Source organism: Aspergillus niger (assembly GCF_000002855.4).
Source record: "Aspergillus niger supercontig An12".
NCBI classification, from domain to species: domain Eukaryota; kingdom Fungi; phylum Ascomycota; class Eurotiomycetes; order Eurotiales; family Aspergillaceae; genus Aspergillus; species Aspergillus niger.
The window spans coordinates 742799-765022 of NT_166527.1; the positions used below are offsets into that span (position 1 = coordinate 742799).

The 22224-nt window shown below is 49.4% G+C and overlaps 8 protein-coding genes across 8 annotated transcripts; 3 read left to right on the forward strand and 5 right to left on the reverse strand.

Moving 5' to 3' along the window:
• Positions 1-520: 520 nt before the first annotated feature.
• Positions 521-2174, forward strand: An12g02860 (uncharacterized protein; the record flags this gene model as incomplete). The annotated part of the gene is made up of 3 exons (XM_059750763.1): positions 521-891; positions 969-1414; positions 1477-2174. 3 exons carry the CDS (start codon positions 521-523, stop codon positions 2172-2174), a joined length of 1515 nt encoding a protein of 504 aa, XP_059601827.1.
• A 1023-nt stretch (positions 2175-3197) lies between these two features.
• Positions 3198-3985, forward strand: An12g02870 (hypothetical protein; the record flags this gene model as incomplete). The annotated part of the gene is made up of 4 exons (XM_059750764.1): positions 3198-3440; positions 3482-3595; positions 3729-3855; positions 3945-3985. 4 exons carry the CDS (start codon positions 3198-3200, stop codon positions 3983-3985), a joined length of 525 nt encoding a protein of 174 aa, XP_059601828.1.
• Positions 3986-4215: 230 nt separating this feature from the next.
• An12g02880 (uncharacterized protein) lies at positions 4216-6753 on the reverse strand (the record flags this gene model as incomplete). Its single annotated transcript, XM_001395330.3, has 11 exons — positions 4216-4411; positions 4467-4936; positions 4999-5205; positions 5258-5272; positions 5325-5580; positions 5636-5654; positions 5729-5950; positions 6006-6024; positions 6082-6456; positions 6513-6544; positions 6681-6753. The coding sequence occupies 11 exons, from the start codon at positions 6751-6753 to the stop codon at positions 4216-4218; spliced, it is 1884 nt and encodes a 627-aa protein (XP_001395367.3).
• Positions 6754-8733: 1980 nt separating this feature from the next.
• Positions 8734-10178, reverse strand: An12g02890 (uncharacterized protein; the record flags this gene model as incomplete). The annotated part of the gene is made up of 5 exons (XM_059750765.1): positions 8734-8982; positions 9089-9741; positions 9811-9954; positions 10035-10067; positions 10136-10178. The coding sequence occupies 5 exons, from the start codon at positions 10176-10178 to the stop codon at positions 8734-8736; spliced, it is 1122 nt and encodes a 373-aa protein (XP_059601829.1).
• A 1199-nt stretch (positions 10179-11377) lies between these two features.
• An12g02900 (uncharacterized protein) lies at positions 11378-13090 on the reverse strand (the record flags this gene model as incomplete). The annotated part of the gene is made up of 1 exon (XM_059750766.1): positions 11378-13090. One exon carries the CDS (start codon positions 13088-13090, stop codon positions 11378-11380), a length of 1713 nt encoding a protein of 570 aa, XP_059601830.1.
• Positions 13091-13827: 737 nt separating this feature from the next.
• Positions 13828-14522, reverse strand: An12g02910 (hypothetical protein; the record flags this gene model as incomplete). Its single annotated transcript, XM_059750767.1, has 3 exons — positions 13828-13886; positions 13968-14016; positions 14181-14522. The coding sequence occupies 3 exons, from the start codon at positions 14520-14522 to the stop codon at positions 13828-13830; spliced, it is 450 nt and encodes a 149-aa protein (XP_059601831.1).
• A 1960-nt stretch (positions 14523-16482) lies between these two features.
• On the reverse strand, positions 16483-19382 carry An12g02920 (uncharacterized protein; the record flags this gene model as incomplete). Its single annotated transcript, XM_001395334.3, has 2 exons — positions 16483-19203; positions 19269-19382. 2 exons carry the CDS (start codon positions 19380-19382, stop codon positions 16483-16485), a joined length of 2835 nt encoding a protein of 944 aa, XP_001395371.3.
• Positions 19383-20016: 634 nt separating this feature from the next.
• An12g02930 (uncharacterized protein) lies at positions 20017-21143 on the forward strand (the record flags this gene model as incomplete). The annotated part of the gene is made up of 2 exons (XM_001395335.1): positions 20017-20342; positions 20405-21143. 2 exons carry the CDS (start codon positions 20017-20019, stop codon positions 21141-21143), a joined length of 1065 nt encoding a protein of 354 aa, XP_001395372.1.
• Between the last annotated feature and the right edge of the window lie 1081 nt (positions 21144-22224).

A 22224-nucleotide genomic window follows, 5' to 3' on the forward strand; every position in this document is an offset into this window, starting at 1 on the left:
CGCAGTTACACGTATTATCGGAACAATTTAACACAAAGCGAAGTGGATTGAGACTTCAGCTGTTCCGCGGGTTGAACTCATGTTGTATGTGGCGAAGCCATTCCGGTCCGGTTGGTGATAGTGCGTCAATTAATTTCCATCTGTGGACCGAGCTGCAGGTCCGAGTCCGGCCGGAAATCCGCTCCACAGACGACAAACACCAGATCACCCCATCGTATATGATCATTTGGAAAGGGACCACTGCACATTTTCAGCACAATTCTATATTCTCAGAATATGTCGGTCTCTGCAGCAAATTCCCCCGGCGTTGAGGACAGGGCTAGTGACACCGAGAAAATCGCGCACGAAACTCCCACCTACACGAGCGCACCGACAAAATGGCGCCAGATTGCGATACTATTGGCATTGTATCTGGTGATGTTTGCAGTTGCCCTGGTATTCTTTCATATTTATTCTGCTTCAGAAATCTCGGTTACACAAACGCAGGGCTAATGCGTTGATACTATGGCAGGACAACACGATGCTGGCACCTGCTCTCCCCGTCATCACGGACGATTTCCATTCCCTCAACGATATGGGATGGTACAGCTCAGTCTATTTACTGACCATGTGCGCCACGCAGATCCTCCACGGTCGGCTTTGCACCATGTTCTCTATTAAATGGGTTTACATGATAAATCTGGTAATCTTTGAAATCGGGTCCGTAGTGTCAGCGGCAACTCCCACCTCGGTTGGCTTGATACTTGGACGGGCTATCACAGGAATAGGCGCGGCGGGACTTCTTTCGGGCACCATCTTACTCATTGCTGCTAGTATGTCTTTGCAGTTGCAGGCAACAGCTTTAGGTATTTTGGGAGGGTTGAAGGGTGCTGCAGCCGTGGCTGGGCCATTGTCAGATATTTCCCTTTCCTCGACCTGCGTCTCCAGTAGAGTATACAGTTCAATGCTGACGAACAAAACAATCATAGATTGGGCGGGGCTTTCACGGACAAAGTCTCCTGGCGATGGTGCTTCTACATTAATCTCTCCCTGGGCGGAGTCGGCGCCGTGGCTATCCTTTTCCTATTCCATGCACCACCTCCTACCTTCGTCCCTGACGCTATGAAGGGTAGCCCACTAAAGCAACGCCTCATCCAGCTCGATATTGAAGGCACGGTACTCTTCAGTGCAAGCATTATCTGCCTTCTCCTTGCTATCGAATGGGGCGGGGCAAAATGGTCCTGGAGCAACGGGCGCATCGTCGCCCTGTTCGTGATCTTCGGCGTCACCTTAATTGTCTTCTGCATAGTGCAGAGCAGGAAGAAAGAAATGGCAATGATCCCACCACGAGTAGCTGGGAACCGCAATGTCTGGAGCTGCGGCCTCTATAGCGCTATGCTTGGAGCCGCATTCTATATTCTCGTTTATTATGCAAGTCCTCTTCATCATGCATCCGCTCCATAACAACAATAACATAGTTTTTCCCCATACTAACAGACGTCTGTTCCCCACAGCTTCCAATCTGGTTCCAAGTAATCAAAGGTGTCTCCGCCGTACGGTCGGGAATCATGAACCTCCCCATGCTCGTATCGCTTATCGTGCTCTCCATTCCCAGCGGTGCCCTAGTCTCCGCCATGGGGTACTACACTCCTACTATGATCATGGGCTGTATTCTGGTGCTCATTAGCGCTGCCCTCATGACGACATTCACTCCGGACACGGGGACCGTAAAATGGGCCGGATACCAAGTTATTATGGGCGCCGGGATTGGTATGGGCGCGCAGCAAACCGTCCTCGCTATGCAGGCTTCGCTGCCCTCAGAAGACGTTCCCGTTGGTACAGCACTTATGATATTCTATCAGACGCTGGGTGGTGCTGTCTTCCTTATTGTGGCGCAGAATTTGTTTCAGCATGAGCTGGTGAAGAGATTGACAGGTAGGAATATTCCGGGTGTAGATGCGAGCAGTGTAGCCGCTGCGGGAGCGACAGAGGTTAGGAACTTAGTGCCCCCGAAGTATTTGGGAGAGTCATTGGAGGCGTATAATGGTGCGGTGGTGAAGACGTTTTATATCTCGGTTGCGTTGGCGGCGGTGGCGGTTTTAGCTACGTTTGTGCCAGAGTGGAAGTCGGTTAAGACGGTGGCGAAGAGGGAAGAGCAGGAAAATATCGAGAGTGGAGGGAATGAGGTTGTGTAGAGGTTGCTCTTGTGGGCTTAGCAGATAATTTGGAATGTTTGGTTTTCGAGGCTGATCCATCAGGTCTCCTGGGCTATATGACTCTTGCTAAAACGATTGAGTCCCCGGTATATTGCGCTTTGGATAGCAACCAAGATTAAGCCAGAGAAAACCAAGATTATCATGATTAGTATTCCCCTGGGATAGCTATATCGGTCTCATCAGTTCATGTAGTTCCATATGTTACCTAATGACGACTTACCCATTCAAGCCATCATCATGTCGGAAGATCTGCGTCCCAGCCATGAGACCAGCCGTGGCAGACATGACAACTATAAATCACAGTCAGCGTTCGCACATCCGATCTTCAGAAACACTGTTAACGTACACATCCTACCCATCTGGTTAGTAAATATTGCAGGATGTAAAACACGAACAATGAACTCACGCCACACTAACGCTCCTCTCCCCAGGATTTGAGCAATTAACCTGAATCCACGCGTTATGAACCGGATGATACCCGACAGCCAGCCCATTAACAGTCGTCCAGAGGCCAAACCGTCCCCATCTATCGACGCGCGCCTGCAAAACCCGCAGCAGAATAAGCGAAACAAGATAGAAAGCAATTGCGAGCATAACGCTCATCCCTCGACGGCGTGACCAATCACTCAGACAAGCGAAAAAGACAATGACAGGCAGTGTAAGCAAGCTCCCTATCGCGGCGAGAGCGTTTGCCTGGATACGAGAAAACCCCAATGACATGATGATCGTCGGGGTATACGTAGTGAGGGGACTCCACGTTGCGAAGACACATGCCGTGGCGAGAAAATGAGGCCACTTGGTATAGTTTGTTAGCGTTTGCCATACTACCTTGACAGGCAGTGTTTTCGAGGTGGGCCCGTTCCATGATTGACATTTGCCGGCAGACTCTTCATCAGAATTCTCAGCAGTAATGCTTTCTCTCTCCGGCAGTAGCATGAACAAAGCGATCGCCATAAGGACTGACCATATTCCTTCGACTATGGATATCAGTACGGTTCAACAATGCTTAATCGCGAGGAACTAGATGTCTCACGTAAGAAAATCCACTGCCAACCATGCAACTCCCCCTTCCCATCTAACTTGAGCAACGCAGCACCAAGTAACGGCGAGACCGCAGCACCCCCAAACATTCCGAAAAAGAAAACCGCGATGCGTTTGGTCAATTCTTCTCTCGTATACCATGTCGAAAGGGTATACATAGCAGCCGGGATATACCCCGCCTCCGAGAAACCCAAGATGCTTCGCGTAAGCAAGAAACCAGTCTTGTTCCGAATGAAGATCTGCAGTGCGGCAATGACGCCGAAGATGCACACTTGGGAGCTGATCCAGCAGCGGGGCCCCACCTAGTACACATTCAATTGGGCTTATTTAGCTTCATATCTCATGTCTCTGGGGACAGTGTAAGATCATTACCTTCTGTAGAACCATATTGGATGGTATTTCCAGGATAATCACGCCCAAGAACATCAGCTGATTTCCCAAGTTAATCATGTCTTGGCCTATCCCAATGTCCGATGCGAAACCTCCAGTTAGAGCACTGGCGATGTTGGTCCGGTCGATCTGGTAGGTTGCGAAGCCGATGGTGAGAAGAGGGAGGACCCGAAAATCGGCTCTGGTTGTAAGGTATTAGTGGTGGCATCTCAAGGACTTTTCTACAGTGGTAGGTCCTACATCCTCCGTGTTATGGTCACATCCCTAGAAGCATGCCCGTATGCAGGAGTGCTGCTGGATGAAAACATTCTTTTCTAGAGGTTGAACCATCAAAAATCTCTGGAAATGTTGAAGACTAATTCCTTTGTGAGAACCAGAATATGTGGTCGTGTCGAGTAAACGAATGAAGGACCTTGTGGGTTTACCTTTGGGGTGATAAGATAAGAACGGGTCGTGATCGACAGACTACTGTTGTTCACGTTTCTTTAATGTTTTTGTTATGATGACATTGTCATGTTTCTTGCTCGTGTCCTACAGGTATCTCATTGACTGATGTTCGTTGGCGTACAATGATATCCGCCCGTCTCAGTCATTGCCATGTATGTGTATCCATCCAATCCACCATTTCTATTAGTGGACTTAACTGAACTGGTATGAAGATGGCAAGACGACTATAAAACCCACACGCCATGTTCAGGTACATCTTCTGCTCATCCGATCGGTCGCATGACTGCCCCGTAAGAATGAGAATACATGCCGCGATTTTGGGAAGCGAACGAAACCTCCTATATATCGTGGTTAGTCGACTAGCTTCTCAAGTGGCTATTTCCATGGCCTTACATGTTCGCCAGCATCTGAACATGGGTCTGCTGGCTGCATTGTTCTAAAACCGATCGAGCAGCTGCGAGACATCGTGTTTCACTTCGCTCATAGGCCTCTGCCTCCTCAGGATCCAGTCCCTGCTGGGCCAGATGGAGCCATTTTCCGTGAATTAGGAAGATAAGGAAGTAAGAGCTCAAATGGGTCTCGGCCTCCGCCTGCTCTCCAAGGCAGGAGAAGCGTCCTGCAGGCGTATTGAGCGAATTGTTATATGTCTGGAAGATACCCAACCATGCTTGAACCAGACAATATGCATCTTCGATTTGACGACACATGTCAGCTCGTGTCACTCGGAGGGCTGCCTGGCTAAAGAGCGAATCTATTACACGATCGCAGAGGCGCCCGTACAAGCATTGAAGCGTCAACCGCGCTTCATCTGGGTGCTGAAGCGCATCGCTGGGCGAATGGTCGGTGTGCTTGTCGCACATAATCTGGGAGCCTTCAATATTAAATCGTCTTTTCTCTATGTGTGTAAGCGGGGAGGGACTCTCACCGAACCGCGACCCGTGCCGACCGCATCGGCCTTTTCAATAGCATAGAGAGCCCAAAAGGCATTCTTGAGCAATCGTTCTTCGTCGGTCCCGGTGGAAAGTTGTCGCAGACGTCGAGAGCTGTGAAGTCCCAAATCTTGCACGCACTGGACACCGAGGCTAACAAGACGGGACTTGGAGTGATGAGCGGACTTGTCGGCGAAGATGACCTACGGAATGATTAATGCTAAGATCCTCTGCTTTACTATTCAGGCGGCTCACCATGATCAAAATTCCCTGGATGGAACGGTTAGTTATGTTGACCTGAAAACTGAGGGAAAGGACTTACCTGAAGCCCCCGGACAGTCGCATTATCCATGGAAAGACAATTCAGTTCAGACAACGCGCGACGAAAATATCCGGTGGCCCGTGTTATGCCTTCAACGGCACTCCTAATACCCGATTGTATGCTTACAAGGTAGCATCCCAGCGCCAGGACAGCATAGGCTACCACCACTGTGGCTCGATTTGAGCAGTCGGACCTCAGCACAGCGTCCACGCACTCCTGGGCACTTGCCATACTCAGGAACATATTGACACCGGCACTACATTCTATCAGCCGGATCCAGTCAAGCACCCCGTAAGCCGCAGACAACTTACCCGGGTGATTCAAAACATGCTGTAAGTTATCAGTTTCAACGCGTTTGTACTCCCACATAACTGTAGGGCCGTGTGGAGCTAGCTTGTCCGTACCTTGGATGTAGCTACTGATTCGGGGTTCACTGTCGAGCATCGGCCCCAGTGTTGATTTGTGACAGTCGGGCAATATATAGCATGTTTTGTCACCCCCTACAATGTCGCAGTTGAGAAGCTCTACAGCTCGTTTTATGTTTTCGTCACGTGGCGGATCACTCTCGACCAGAGGGAGGGAGGAATAAAGCGAAGGAATGTCGAAGCCCAATGTTACTTGGCGAGCTGTCCAGTCAATGAGCATGCCAGTTGTGATCCCAAGTTGCGGCGATTACCGTACTTTGAAACTCCTTTTGCAGCTGTCGAAGAATTAGCCTTGGTCGTAATGCTACTCCCACAACCTAATGCGGCCGTACCATATGGATAGAAAAGGTTCTGTCACCCCCTTGCTCGTGATCCGACCGGGTCATTGATGGGTCACCGTAATGGGGAGGAAGAGTAGCAGGGCTCGACTCGGATTCGGATTGACCTCCAGGCATCGAGCCATCGGCTGACCAGTCCGGGCAAGGGTTGCAAGATATATCGGGAAGGTCCCAACAGGGCAGGTCTAGAGCCCCCGGAGCAACTGTCTCCAACCATTCCTGGGGGCTGATTGACTGCCGTAACGACAGATCCGCGTCACGCTCAAATAAACACAAGGCAGGAGTGAGCTGCGAAGGCGTGGAGATGGACCTTGTTGATGCCGGCCCTCGTAAATAGGTGCACGAGCTATCCTTTCTCTGGGAGCTGCTCTGTTACTATGAGGGAATACGTAGCAAATGACCTGCAGGGCAACATGAGCACTTACCCGACAGTGCATGCAAGGATTTCCGCCATCACCTATAGTGTTAAATGTTGGTTAGCTGAAGGATAAAGGGGGCGGAAGTCAGCGATATTGGAACGTTCCACAATCCACCATATCAGAAGGGGGCGATAAGGAAGAGGGCGGGAGGCGGGGCAAACGCCAGGAACTGACAGCGAGTCTTTCGCGCCTTGCACGGCTCACAGGCGCCTCTTCGTCGTGTAATACCCTTGCGGATTCCATTCATGATGCCTCATGGGGCCAGTCTCGGCACAGCAGGTGTCTGTCGACTGCAAAATCACGCAAAGATGCTCGTCAAAGACGCAATCGAAGGATGAACCACAGATCTATTAAAGGCGAGGACTGTCGCCTCCTACCTTTACCACGAGGACATGGGGCAGTATGCGGACTGTGAGTGCTCATTCTTCCCCTCTAGGGATTTGGTTGCTCACAATTAATTGGGATAATTCTCAGCCGAGCCAGCCCCACTATGTCAAACACCAGCGTCATCTGCTCTTCGTGTTGAATACAGTGGGTACAGTCACTGCAGTAGTGTGTCGCCCATCTCTGATCGTAGCGGACGAAAGGTGCATCCCTGAAACAAAGCAGGGTCGAGATACTTTCCATCCAAAGAGGTTGACACTAGAGGCCAACCTGGTCGTCTTCCACCAATCGAATGGTCAACAGATCGACAGGCGAGGATCGCATCGACTGGTGGGGCAAATGTGTCCATCCGGCGCTATTGGCGCGCTCGGTCAGACTTGCAGATATTTTCACTGTTTGTTTGAAGATAGTCTGCTGTATCACGCGTGTCGCCAGTGAGAACGGTTTGCTTTTTCTTTTCTTTTTTTCGCCAACAGTGAGTGTCGGGTAATCGTTTAGAATATAATATCCTCTTGGTCAATCTGTGTCCCGCCGCAGACACACACGGTCTGTCCTCGGGCTTTGAAGGTCACAGAACCACACAGTCGTGCGATGGGCAGGTTTCCTGGGACCTCTCCGAATCAGTTACCCAGATATGTGCCCCTGGGTATGGGTGAGACAGCCGTTAAGGGACTATCCATTTAAGTCCTGTGCCGATCGCAGCACTAAGGGAATCACCCCGGACCGACGTTACATTTCCGATGCAGCTTGGATCACCGGGCACACCCCACTACATGAACGTTATTGACACCATTCCATTTACATACCTGCTTTTGAAGGAGTGTGGTCAAGGGATTATAAATTACTTGCCCTGAATTACATCTGCGTCTAACCAGTCATCCACTATCGAACGCCACCTAGATCGGACTGGGAAGACCATGGCCAGCCACCCTTTAGGGTCAGGCCTGGCCGTGAGTCTCAGCCCAGGCCCAATGACCCACTCCAGGCCCAGATACCCTGGCCTAGCACGGCGCCATTAGTAAAAAAAATAAGTACAAAAATCTCTTCGAGACAGTTGGATTATTTCAGCGCCCGGTCTAGCACAGCTCCTCCCTCGTTCCCCCTTCTGATCTCCGGCAGTTTTGCTCGTCTATTGGTATGGAATTGGCCGAAATTCCCACCGCGATCATACGTGGCGAATATCTTCCCTCTCCGGACATGCAGCAATATTTGGGAACTAGGTAGTCCTTTCGTCCAGTATGATTAGAAGGCGAAAGAATTGCACAAACTAACCTTGCATTACGTTGGACAGCAATCGTTGGCTCAGGGTCTCCCAAGTGGTCTCCGCATCCCTTCGACTGGCGACGCCGATATGGCCCAAACCTCGAAAACCCGACCGGTGGCCCTACCCACATGAGTAACTACGTATACGAGTATTGTTCACAACTGAGGACCGTCGTATTCCAGTGGGAGGGAAATTCAGGACAGTTGCAAACTGAAGTATGACAGGCTGGCCACACGGTCATCGCCGTGTGAGTCGCGACGCATTGAAAAATTGATTACTCAATGATCAATGCTTCCCAGATACCATACGATCTACAGAATCTCAAAAATTGAGCTTAAATATTTCTGCTTGAGCGGAATAACAAACAAACGCCGACGAGGGGTGCATGAGCTTTGCTAAGACGCAGACCGTAAGCACCGGTCGAGGAGGGCAAATCTAGACCCTCAGGACTCAGGGCCACCCGGACATTGTTTCTGCCTAAGGGGTAGGGGAGAGGGACGGAATCACAGGTCAAATCCAACTGGCAGCGAGGATACTCATGTGCGTAGATCTACCGCTATCCAATTCATATTCCGTCACTCAGCCAGGATGACGATCCTGCTGCGTCACTGGCACACACCACTGCCATATGTCTGAGACATCTCCACCCATGATTTTTGCCATCGCATTGCGCAGCAACCGGCACGCAGGGCCCGCGTGCTGAGACCCAGCTTGATACACTACTGTCTGCTTAGCCGACGGACAGAAGATTAGTCGAATGGGGAGCAGCAAGTGCCATGTGCTCGTGGCAATGACTTCGGAAAGAGTGTCGATGTCATCGACCGGAATCTACAATAGCACCAGAGCAGCGCCATTCCTCATGATTAGTCCATGCGTAGTAAAGTGGCATTAACGGAGTTTTCCAGGGTGCCGATGTACTAAACGCAAAACATACCGGCCCAGCCTTCACCTTCCACCCAAGCCCTATAGCAATCGCAACGCACGTATTACTAATGATGCTCCGGCTGGGATGTCTCGGCACCATCAACGTATACCTACCGTGCTCCTCCTGCACTCCAAGGAACGCGGACGTCGTAAAACCATTGATAAATGTCCCATGTCGCGAGTATTCCAGCCGAAGCTTCATAGTGTATACGTCTCGCTGTGCCTGTTGATCATCTGTCTGAGCTGTTACTTCCAGTCCATTTTTCCAACCGTCGTCCCATATCCCATTTCTGGAGCATTTCTGGCCTTCCATTGTAGTGGAGACATTATGAGCAGCAATATCACTCAGCACTATTGCATTTTGCGCCGCTGTCCGCGGGTACACCACACCCGGTCGGGCAAACACACAGAAAGTATACTGCGGCGGGGAATCCCGCATGCGAGGAAAGCTGGGCCCGAACAGAAGCGGGCGGATGTAAAGCACCGCGTCCGTCTGGGGCGGAGGTACATAGGAAGTATTGATTGCTACTGCTTTTCTAACACACGCCAGGAACAAGTGCTCGGGGATAGCCGTCATGCCTACCGCCACTGTAGCATCGGCTAAGTGACGGGCATGATCGAGGGGCCGGAAGAGAAGGATGCGGTTGTCTCGCGTGCGTTGGGCTTTTAGCAGATGCCGTAATCAGTAAACTCGAATTACTTTTGTGGGACGAGGAAGACAAGATAACTTACCGGTGAGGGACTCATAATATGGTCCCCCATAGTTTACTCCCACGGCGAAGCCATTAATTTGAAGATTCGGGTTATTGATCACTGTCGGTGGGCCCCATGAACCTGTTGTTGGACAGTAGGTGCACTCCACATGGGAAGTAGGAACTTTATCAGTCAGAATATAGATTGGCTTTGATGATAGAGGTTCAATATTTGGGGAAATTTCAGTGAGAGACACAACATACATTCAATGCTTTGACTTCCAAGGGAAGACCAGTCTGTCGGACCGGTTAGCGCACCTGTTCGGAATACGGATCTGACAAATAAGGGGTTTGGGACGACTTACTGATGGCTTGAGACGGGGGTTCGGGGAATGTATCAGAATCCATCGCAGCACTAACAGTTTCCGTAGCTAGGAGAGGTCTGTATTTATTGCGGGTTGCAAACTCTGTGCAGTATATACTTTGATGTTAAACTTCAGGCGAGGCTATCTGTTTTCCGTATTACCGGATCGCGAGGATGGGGCCGGAATTATCATGCATGGCGCTAGTTTGCCACTCTATTCTAGAGTAACTTCCGGATAGCGGTCCGCGGATCGACGGATCTAAGCTCGGTCTTGCCGTAGCTCAAACCTTCGTGTTATGTAGTAGTGTCAATTCCGCAGAGAGGCTTAGTGTTTAGTTCGCGTCAGTAAACTGGATAGAGTCAGAGAACGTCGCATCCCCCCATAGAATAAACGTATCAGTAAGGTGCTCGCTTCAAATCGCAGGATTATTTGGATCCGCTAGAGCTGTGGCTAGTACATAGGGGATTTCACAGTACACATCAGATCCGCACAAACATGCAAGTAAGTACCGCATCAGCAATCACTATGCTTAATGAAATCTCTGCTAGGCCATTCACTATCCCCTAGATGACTCACTGTTGTCACCTGCTAAGTGTACATTTCTTTCCTAGGTCTCCGCCTTTTTCAGCCATCATACTCTAGGACGCCTGTATAACGAAGACGCTTGTCGCAACCTGTGAAGCTTGAGCCACCATCATGAAATACCCTCATAAGCCAATTTACAGTATAATTGTGTATGCACGTCGGCATATTGCACAGGCCTGTCGAAGCGATGGTTTTTAGTGATGTGAATACGTATTGATTTACTACACAAACACCCATGGTCTTCTCCCGAGCCAAAATTCAGTCTTCATTTTAACCCTGATGGAGAGATGGCCTGTAAAATTGCAGTTATGTCTGAGATTTATAAGTAGCGTTTTGCTGCCGGGATGAAGTGGCATACTGTCGGCAGAATACTTTGTGCGGGTATATACAATATATTTGCGAGGATACTTGCATATTTCTGTCAAATGAAGCTTATCGTGAAATGTGATTCTGATGCCTGGACTAATGCAGACCTAACCAACATACGTCATACAGTGAAATTTCCCCAAGGCAAGTAACATACATATCGACATGGCATCTGAGCTTCGTCTTTCAAATAAGAATACATTAGAGAATGATGTTGAACAGGGCCTGCTAAAAGACTGCGCGTTCAGACTATATGGTTATGTAACAGACGTTCGCCCATCCTTCTGGTCGTTAGTCGCTAGAAGTAGCCTCTAACCGCCGATTCCAATAATCACTGTGTTGTCCAGTATATATGAGAAGCAATAAAATCTGTCGCAGACTCAGCTCCTCATAGACAAACTCAACTGGGCCCACTAGAGTCCATATCGTATGCCTCTCAGTCCTGAGACAGACCCCATCGATAGATGGTAAGTACGAGAGGCAGCTATCGAGCAATTCCCCGGCTCTCTGGATACTTTGCTCCCTTTCTATGCTGCAGAGAACACCCCGCATGTAACGTAGCGTAGAACCTGAATCATCTTGATGTCGGATTAGGACGACATTTGTACCTTCCAGAAGGAAAACCTCATCTCCTTCACAAGCGCCGGACTCAGTTACGCAGCTGTTATAAGACATCATTTTATATAGAGGCCCACCACCATGTCTGGCCATAGCACTTTGACTTTCACCGGTTTTTATCTGCGAGCAAGTCTTTCCCGCCAGCTGTTGGTGCAGGGACTCGTTCATCACAAATGGAACAGATCGCCTTGCCCAGTTGCGGCAAGGTCTGCAGGAAGGTCGAGAGGTTTGAGTCACATGTCTGAGATGTCCTATATGGGTAAAATAGACGTCGAAAGGAATGTTGAAGTTGCTGTCCCTGTCTGGAATGTTTCCAACAATTGCACTTTCGTGAGCATGGTGCAGCTTCAGAATGTTGAAGAGCTTTAGTGCGGTTTCAATACGGAGCTCACGTGGCATGGTACGCAAAAGGCGCACGAATAGACACATTGGGCTCTCCGAATAGTCCGCGACGACCTCAAGGCCTCCATCTTCCTCGTGTTTACCGGATGCGCTAGCGAGACCAAGCAGACCATAGACACGATCGCGAACATCGAAACACTGAGCCAGACCAAATTTCAGAGTCAAGTCGACGATCCCTTTGTCTTCATAGGTGCTTCTTCCCTGTTGCCTCTTGTCCAACTCATTGAGAATTTCTCTTGCATGCCGTCCGGCCGGTGTGCTCCCAAGGACCATATCAACTCCCGTGAAGCCTCCCAGGACAAACTCGCCCTTGTTCCACCTCGGGAGCCGCCTAAAGACTGACCATGTTGTCGACTTTGATCCACAAAATAGGATAATGTTTCGCGCGAGGAATATCTCCTGGATGATCCACAGTCTTGTCCAGTATGACCGTTGGTATACTGTATCCAGGGCCTGTCCGTCGGGCGCGTTGAAATCAAGGGCCTCGATTCTAGCCTTTTGCTCCCCCAGCTTGGTCGTGGCGATGGTGCTGTTCGCTACTGAATCAATGCATACATCGAAGACAAAATCACTCTCGGCTGTAGAGTGCCCAAGCCAGACGAGCACATTCTCTGCCTGTGCATAAAGATCGCCCATTCGCTGTACCTGGGCGTTACGCTCGGAAATGTCCACCTGATTGATACAAATTGCGTCCGCGAAGAAATAATTTTCTCTGTAAGCACTGGTGGCTAACACTTTTAGGAAGCTGTGCAGGTTCTCCCGGATGAAGAAGGGCCGATCGTTGACGAGGATCAGTTGGTCGGCTGCGACAGTTCCCCATTCATAGGAGAGGCTGTTGTGAGCAGGTTTCTCTGCGAATTTGCATGTTATGAGAGAAAATTTGAGAGGTTTCTCTGGGGCGGTAGAGTCAAATTTGAGAAGTCGGATGTAGTGTTCATCAGTACCCAGTGGGGTGTGGATGAACCCCGCACTATCGGCCTTCATGGGTAACGTACAGTCTGGTTGAGTTGTGATGGTGTAATGCAATCCTAGAGTATAAGAAACCACACAAAGAGGTCAACGTAACTGTATCCCTATGCTGAGACTTTTCAAGGTAAAACATTGCGGAATTCGCTCTGACTTACCGCTATATATCTAAAAAGCCATGATTTCAAGACATCAAAGCCTGCTTCTAAGTCTGCATCTAAGCCTCCGCTCAAGCCTCTCTCTAAGCCTCTCTCTAAGCCTCGGTGTATGCACATATACGGCTTGCTAGACCTCCTACTCGCCATTACATCGTTGAGTAAGCAAAACCAGCTGACAGGCAGAATGCGACTAGATGTAAACATTCATACAAAACAAACAAGTATTGAGATCTTGTGCGAGTTTCCCATACATATGTGGTTTCGCCGTCACTGCTTTCAACAAGTATGTGCATGTGCCACAGTGCGGGGTCTGCCAAGTTAGCAAATAGAGGAAGGATAACTAACCAAGTAACGTAGTTCCCGCCCGGGCCGGCCACCCAGTTAGTGCCACATAAAAGACTCCTTTTCTGAATTAGGATTTCCCAATCACCACAGGTTTGTGAAATCTGAGATAGAATAGAGATATTATCTGTAACCTGATTATTATTATTACCGGTCTTTTACGGACTTTGGAACGAGACTGCTTATCTCATCCAGGCCCAACCGCCTGTTCAGGCTCAAATTGCTAGTTTGGCCTTTGCAATCACGTGGTCTCTTTTATTCAACCGCAGTATGTGGTTGTTTTTCAGCAAAGTAGACAAGGTTGAAACAGTCGCCTGCTTATATCGTATGAGGGGAAAATCCAAGTTTAGCCGCGGCTACACAACCGAGAAAAGAATTTGAGCATCATTTCGTACCGGCGGCCGTAGGTTCGTCGGTGTGTTGTTGTCCCCTGCTGTCATGCTCCTCTTTTCACCTTGTCAGGAGCATGACCGAGAGACGCAACAGCTAATATGGTTTTGTTGCTCAAACCTTCCAAAGGATTCGCCGACAAAAAGGAGGAAACTATCGGTCGCGCCACACACCAACATCACTCCCGATAAATCACTTGCTCCGAGCTTTCAAGATACCATCGATCTCCCAAAAGCCGAGTTGGAAGGGCGGCATTTGACGAATGAACGGCGAGACTCGTAGATGGTTGTCGACAGTGGCAATACGTTCGCTCTATTATTGTCGTAGTCGTCGTCGAAAGCGCCGATGCCATGACCGAGCGTTGGTCGCCGACCGGTGATGGCGATACTGGTGACTACGACAGCACAAACTGTCATAAGACGTTGAAATACAGCCCAGAAAGTGGTCGCCAAGTGATGTAAAGGAATGGATACGGGTAGTGGGAACCAATTCTGGGCGGGGATTGAGAGAGGACAAGCAGGATGAATAGGCAAAGGTTTCAATATGAGTTGGAGCATCATTCTTTAGGGAAGGATAACATGGGTCAGTTCCTTGAGAACACAGCTCGTAGTAATAACAGCGACTTGGAAAGACTACATAGTTCAAGGAAGAAGAACAACAAAAGCCTCGCACTCAGTAGGTGCAAGTTTGGGGGGAAAATGCTTGCCCAGAAGAGAAAAATGGCACTGTGGGCGAGGTACATAAGGTAGAGCACGGTGAGAATATTCCTCACGGAAGGACTGGCATCTCCCCTGTACGTTTAGTTATAACAAAATGACCGAGAATCGCGCAAGGCGATTTAGGAAAGAATAGTACTCAGAACGAGAAATTCCTCCTAGTTAATCCATGTTGCGATCCCGAGGCGATCCTGCGCCTTTCATCCCGCGTCAGGTCCTCTCGTTATACTTCGGGGTCCATCATTCGAGATTCTAAGTTAAACACATATCAGCTGCGCTAGATCCTATACTGCAACAGCACTGCTGGAAGCATACCGTATTTTGCTTGCGCATTTTCACGTAGGGGTAGAGCCGAAGTCTTCTCCAACGCAGAAAGCCGCTTCTTTATCATCCAACTCTGTTCCTTTATCAGCTGGGCTAGATCCACACGTTACATGTCAGTGCCAAAATATACCCCAAGTTGTAGACACGCAATGCAAAAAAGGATTAGAAGGAGCTTCAACAGCCCCATGGCGAAAGTTGTCAGAATGCGGACCAATGTAGTCAAGAATTGACTATATCTCCTTGACACTGCGGAAACTGGTAGTAGAATGGGCAAATATGAGAAGATATTGCAGAATATATTGGTGACACCGATGTTGAAAAGAGATAACTAATGCAGAGGGTGGATTATATCCACGAAGGTCACTACAGACACGCCGACTTGGTTCTTGCTGTTGGACTTGTAGAAAGTTACTTGGAAGGAGTGGGCCTTCTCCCGCTTATGTATGATCAACTAGTGACCTCTACACCTTGCATCTCAGCAGGTCGTTGTGACCTCATGGCCGCAGGGCCTTCAGAAGCTCTTGGCATCATGTTTGGAGAACCCAGGAAGTGCTCAGATCTCGCTTTTCTCTTACCTGTAAGGACCTTGAGGCTTGCGTATATGGTAGTCTTCTTGGCTGCTGCCAGTACATGTCGGGCGCGTCACATTCCTCTCTCTTTAGAATAATTAACGTACACCCCAGAACGAAGAAATGTCATACCGTAAGGTGAAGAAGCATACCGTGTTTCATTTCCGTTCATGGCCACCTGAGCAACGTATTGGGTGGCCCAGAAAGGATTACTCACAATTTCTTCCGACTGACGGTTTCAGTGCAGCCCAGAGGAATGACAGTCCTTAATGTGGTTATGAACACTCTGCTGGAGTACCTTGGGGGTAGGGATGGTTTATATGAACAACTGGAGTTTTGCTAAAATATATCATCCTCGACGTCGGTCATAACTAGTTTGATATACCGCTTAAAACTTTTCCTAACCTTAGACAGATATTTTCCATACCTCTGCCTTCGAAAGTACACCAAATGTTCATACACACGTACAATCGCAAATTGCTCGGAATACATACGACACGTACATATAGAAAGATCTTCCACTCCACGGACTATACAAGAATGTTAACAAAGAGAAAAGTTCAGCCAGTCTATACAATGACTGAAAAATACTCCGACACTGGTGTCATTCCATCGTCCCGTCAACAACTCCAATCAATGGTTATCACATTGGTAAACATAGTTGATGGTCACCAGGCAACCGTCTCCCCTATGATATGAGCCGCACTTCTTACAGCCCCCGATCTTGCGGATGTTCTGGTAGTCATTCCACATATCGTTGCCACTGATACTGCAGTTCTGGCCTTGTAAAAAGACACCACAGCCACGGTTCTGGTCTCCCCAGCAGTTTCCACTAAGCGAGTTCTGATCACTATGTAGTAGAATGAAGTTAGGGTTTTTTGCGTCGAGGAGAATGGATGACGGGTACAAACTTACTCGGCTGAGTGATAGGTGGGATCATCATCACGATACAAGGTATTTACGGCGTGATCGCACCATTTTAACATGCCGGGGGTACTGCACATGGACGAGCCCTTGCAGTCATAATCGTCGGGAACCGGCTCGAAGATATTCGTCAAGGGGTTGTAGCCTTGCGCCTGAACCACGAACTTGCTTGTGTCGATAGTGGAGGTACCAATTGGCAATGTCCAAGTATATGTGTAATCTGTGGTGGTGAGAGTAATGGGGCCAACTACTGTCCAGGACCAGGGCGGAGCCGTAGATCCTTCAGGAACCGTACCACTGTACTTGTATAATGTCGTTCCCTCGACCATGTACTGGGCACAGACGTAGTTATCAATTTTGAAGTTGATGGTCCAACCTGGATCGGTGTCAAACTCACATCCCACCGAGTCCCAGATGTAGAGACGGACGAAGGAATAAGGGACCAGTATGTCGGCGTGGATTGTAGTTGACCCCTCACTGGTTGATGCATAGGAATTTGTCACGGTCTTACCATCTGGCAGGGACGTAGTTTCCACTGCCACGGTATTCGAAGACGAACCCAGATTCCCGCTGCCGCCCACAGCACTGACATGGAGTGCGTAGCTGGTACCGGAGTCGAGACCGCCGATTGTGACCGTCGTCATTGAACTGGGGACACTTGCTATAAGGCTGTCACCGGAATACACATAGTAGCCAAGAGCATCTGAAGCTGCGTTCCACGACAGTTTAGCAGAGCTGTAGTCCGACGTCACGACTGTTAGTCCGGATACGGCTCCTGCAGCACTTCCAGTTTCCCAAGATGCAGCGTCCGCGTTCAAAGGCGAACCACCGTCAATGGCATCCATCATACTTTGGATGTATGAATCTGCGGGCAGAGTATCGTATGGGTTGGGTAAGGTGTCATCAGTAAGTTGCAGAAATCCCGCTCCGCGTTGATTGGCTAACTTGGCTACCTCGCTCACAGCGCTTTCGGGAACATCATATACGATGTGCCAGAGCTTCCGCGGATCCTTGGGCGTCCAATCGTTGGGAGTATACGAGTTGACATAAGAGTCGTAGCTCAGCTCAAATGTGAGCAGGGTGTCCATGGTGTCCTCGAAGCAAGACGCCATGGGGGATCCTGGGTTCAGGACTGTGAGCGCACCAGGGTGGGCTCGCTTAGTATAGGCGTTGATATACTTGTACAGGTCGACGTATTGGTTGTTGTCGCCACATTCAGGCCAGCCTTCGTCGAAGAAAATGCCACCAATGCTATCACCATAAAGCTTGTACCACATATCCACATCTTCTTCAATCTGAGCTGTCCAATCTGCCAGGTCACCGGACCCCAGCCGCGTATGGAACTTTTGGTCGCTCACACCCAGGTATCCAGTTCGCACATAGCCAAGGACAGTCTTTCCGGCAGATGAAGCTCGCTTGATAACATCTTCCCAGTTGCTGTCAACTGTCGAATCCGGTCCATTGACAACATTGGCAACTAATATGGGCATCTTTTTTGCATCGTAATCTATCAGCCGGTCCCAAGCGGCTGGATCACTCAGCGGATTGATGTATGATGCGACTGCAACCTGCTGTCCCTGGCCATCCAAATCATCGGTAGGATCCGGGCCAATGGCGGTCATCGTCGCCGTGGCTGTGGTGGTGATGGTATTTTGCGCATCACAAGATGTGACGGTCACGCAGGCCGTTGAGCACGCGAATTGGGGGGCTACGGGCTGGACATCGCATCCGACATTGCATTGAGTTGCAGTTTGCGCTTGACAGACCGTAGCAGTGGGACCACCCTGAAGGGATGCAGATGGGATGATGTTGTTAGTGGTGATAGCCCCGTTATTAGAGTAAATCCACGACAGGACAAAGGCCCCGACAGCCAGGTCATGAAGATGGGATGAACTGATAGTTGGGTTTAGTCGGCGGGCCTGAGTGAGCGCCCACCCCACCATTGTATTCAGTCCTGCAACAACCTCCGCGTTGGTCCATGGAAACCGTCTCTGGTTCATGAGAAGCCAGTTGGGATACCCATCCCGGCCGATCCCGTCGGCGAGGATATTCTGTGCGCCACAGATGATGTCCATGTCCAGCGAGCGAGCACGGAGAGAGGAAGGAAAGAAGTCGGCGCCCACATCGCAGTTGCTGTTGTCTGATCCAGACAGCAGAGCTTGAATATGCTCCGCCGTCTTTGAGTCTAATTCGATTCCCATGTCTCCGGTACTCGCGCCATTGCCGGCACTCGCAAAGGTCGTAAACGTGGCTGGCGATCCAGTTGCCCTGTCCTGTTCGGGAGCCTGCGTGATAGTCTGTCCTGAATTGTTGTCTTCAGTTACGAAGACAATGGCGGTGGCAGTTTCCAGATCGAAAGAGTCCTCCAGTTGCTCTGGTGGCATCTTGATGGGAACTGGGACGACCTTGTCTTCCTGATAAACTTTTGCAATTAAGAAGGCGATCACCGCAATGGCTCCCGCCGCCAGAAAAACTGGGTTAAAGCGTTTCTGGAGGCTACCCGACTGAAGTACACGATCAGGATCGTCCAGGATGTCCAGCACCCCTTGATAACAAGTCGAGTCAATCTCTGCCCCGCAGTCACTATCCATGCTGGCCTTTAGGCTGGTCTGCATATCCGGAGATAGGAAGGCTAGAATCCCATTCTCGGCCGGGTCACCGACCGCGGTGACTTCAATCACAGACCCGGTGAGTGCAGGCGTGGCGATCTAAAGAAAGAGTGTTAGGTGTTTTGCAGAATCAAATTGTGCGGAGGAACTTGGGAAAGACGAACTCCATTTGTAGTGTACTGGCTCAAATCGCCCACGGTGAAATACTCATCCTCTGCATGGGAGAGTGTAGCACAAATAGAAACAAGATAGACGAGTAAGGGTGACAGACGTGTCATTGTGTCCAAAAGGAAAGAGTTCGAGTGTAGAGAGCAGGCTAGGATGCAGATACCCCTAGATGTAGTACTAGGAGTTACTTTCTCAAAAGACTACAACTACTGGATTGCCGGCCGTATTATTTATACTGTGACTTCAACCGGATCCCACATTGACAGGAAATTTTCTGTCCGTGTCTTGGGGAACCAAATTCTACAGATAAAGCTCCGCACACCCTTCAGTAAACGGAATATCCAGGTTAAGATAAAAATTGTACAGACAAGCCTTCCGCAAAGGGAGTTCGTCCTAGGTTCGGCCGAAAATACAAACAAATGCTGGGCCATGCCAAGGGTTCCTCCCCACTGTAAATACTGGTACCTAAAATTGAATGCCTGCATGGGCTACAAGCGCAATGCCTATACCTAATGATATGAATTCATATGATGATACCAAATAGCATAGCTGAATACTATTTTCGTTGTATTAGCTTGTATAGACTGACCCCTAGTTGGATATGTCTCCCGCTTTTGTCACCGCCTGCTCCAAACGCATTAAACTCAATCTCCTCTTTGGACCCATGTACCGTAATATAACAAACAATCATTCCACAAAAATCCAAAAATCTCTGTTTCCTCCAACCTCAGGCCACATCATACCATGTCGCCCAACACCGCAGACGACGCTCTTTCATATAATTTTCAGAAGGCATGCATTGATGGTAACCTTCGGGCAGTCCAGAGGGCTCTCGCCAGCGGAAGACTCTCTGCTAAGGATCTTGACACTGGACTAAGGATCAGTACTAAAGAGGCACATCCGGACATAGTAGCAGCTCTCTTTGAGGCAGGTGTGCCTATGTCGCCAAATGCAATAGGCTGCCTCTGTGGGAATGATGCGAAACAGGACCCGCGCGTCATTCGCCTCTACTTCGATCGTGGTCTGAAGCCTAGTGATTGTATTACGACTAAAGGCGAGCCTCTTTTACGGTACTTCAATTCCCAATAATTATTGGCCTTCATAGAGAAACTAACTGTACTGGGTAATGTAGATTTTATTCGGTTGACTGTGCCCGGGAATTACTCGAGCGAGGCGTCGACCCCAACCGCTGCGGTCCGAGAAAGATAAGCCCCCTCTCCAGCTCTCTTGACCTGGTTCACGAGGACAACGGGTCTACATTCGAATTACTTGTGAAATATGGGGCGAAGATGGATCCCGGTCTCTTGTTTGATGCTCTTGTTTGGAGCAGCGATGCAGCTATCAAATTTCGTTTCCTTCTCTCCAAGGGTCTTGATCCGACCACGACAATTTCTGCAGAATGGGGCACGCCGCTACATGTTGCAGCTCTCTTCGCCGATAAGGAGATTATTAGAATGCTTCTCGACTTGGGAGCAGATCCGAACTCCCGATCATACTGTATGAAGTTCAAAAATAAAACCCCCGTGGAAGTCGCCGAGTGGAAGATGCGAGCTTCTCATGAAGGCTCTTCTATGAAGGGTATGTATCAAAGTGTCATAGAGCTTCTCGGATCTACACAGATCGGAGTCTCTCTTCCTACAGTTGCTGCGTCGGAGAGGTCAAATACCGAGAGCGATACGGAGCCCCCTGCCGCGAATAGAACGGAAATCAACGAACGACTCAATGCTGTCGACACTGGATTGTCAGGTTCTTTAACGGGTGACTCGAATTGGACTGGCTCCCAAAAGACCCAGAATACCCGGAAGACACGAATTCCAGGGGAAGGCAGCGTTAGTAGCCGGACACGCAGTCGTACCAAGACTGTCCCTTAGTTACGAACCTACTACGTATAAGTGTCCGCGGTGATGGTTTAGAGAGTGATAGGTTGGCTATTCGGGGAATACCATTCAAAAAGCTTCCGGGCATTCTATGATGCTGTGAGTCTGTTGATCCGCATGTGCTTTGGAGTGAGTATGGATGGGCTACTTGGTGGTAAAAATTAGATCTTAAAGACACGAGACGGGTACCCGCTGGAGCGAAGGGCTGCTCGTTGATAGCTTAAAGAGATTGGTAGTGACTTTAACTTGTGGCATTTACTGTAGCCAGACGCTTGAAGACGCCTGTCTTCCACCTACGTAGGCTTCTGGTCGCGGTCTCCATTCCCATTTCCTGCATTCCCGTTCTGCCTGATCTTCTCTAATTTCTGGAAATTCTGCCGGCAAAATCAAGTCTCCTTCGCAACCCTACATTTGCCCCACCTGATTAACTGGATGGTCGTCAGGTGGAGCGGGGAGAACTAACTATCGGAGACCCACGAGACCCACCACAGCTACTGCAGGGAAACTATGTAAATAATACAACAGGTAGAACCAAGAAGCAGGTCTGAGACACTGGGTCGTTGTTCATCTACTAAGCTGACACTATTGACAGCTAGCCAAGGGACTGAGCCGCAGATGATATTCGCCCCACGCTTTGAACAAGAACTTTATGGGTCTATCTGTACCAGCCAACCCTTCATATCCGATTCGTTGACCCCTCTACATAGTCGGACGGGTCCGGAGATTACTAGACCACGACCCACTGCAAAGCTACTAGTACCATAGATACAGCCATTCCTCGAGCGTATCGATCCTGTCAAGCAGGCTTTTATTATATGCGGTCTATAGAGCAATCATAACAACAGCTACTAAGCTTGGTCCATTGAGAGCTCAAAAGATTGGAAGATGGAAGACGATATTCATTGAGCATCTCTACTTGACTAGTCGAGTACGTGCCAGGTCGATATTCAGGTAGCGGTGAATACTCATCAAATGTAGGCAAGCTACTTTTGCTCCTATACGGTGAGTGTTAGGAGCGTTCAAAAGATCCTCTATCTTGATCAGGATGATGGTAATTCTTTTTAGTAAGCGTAAG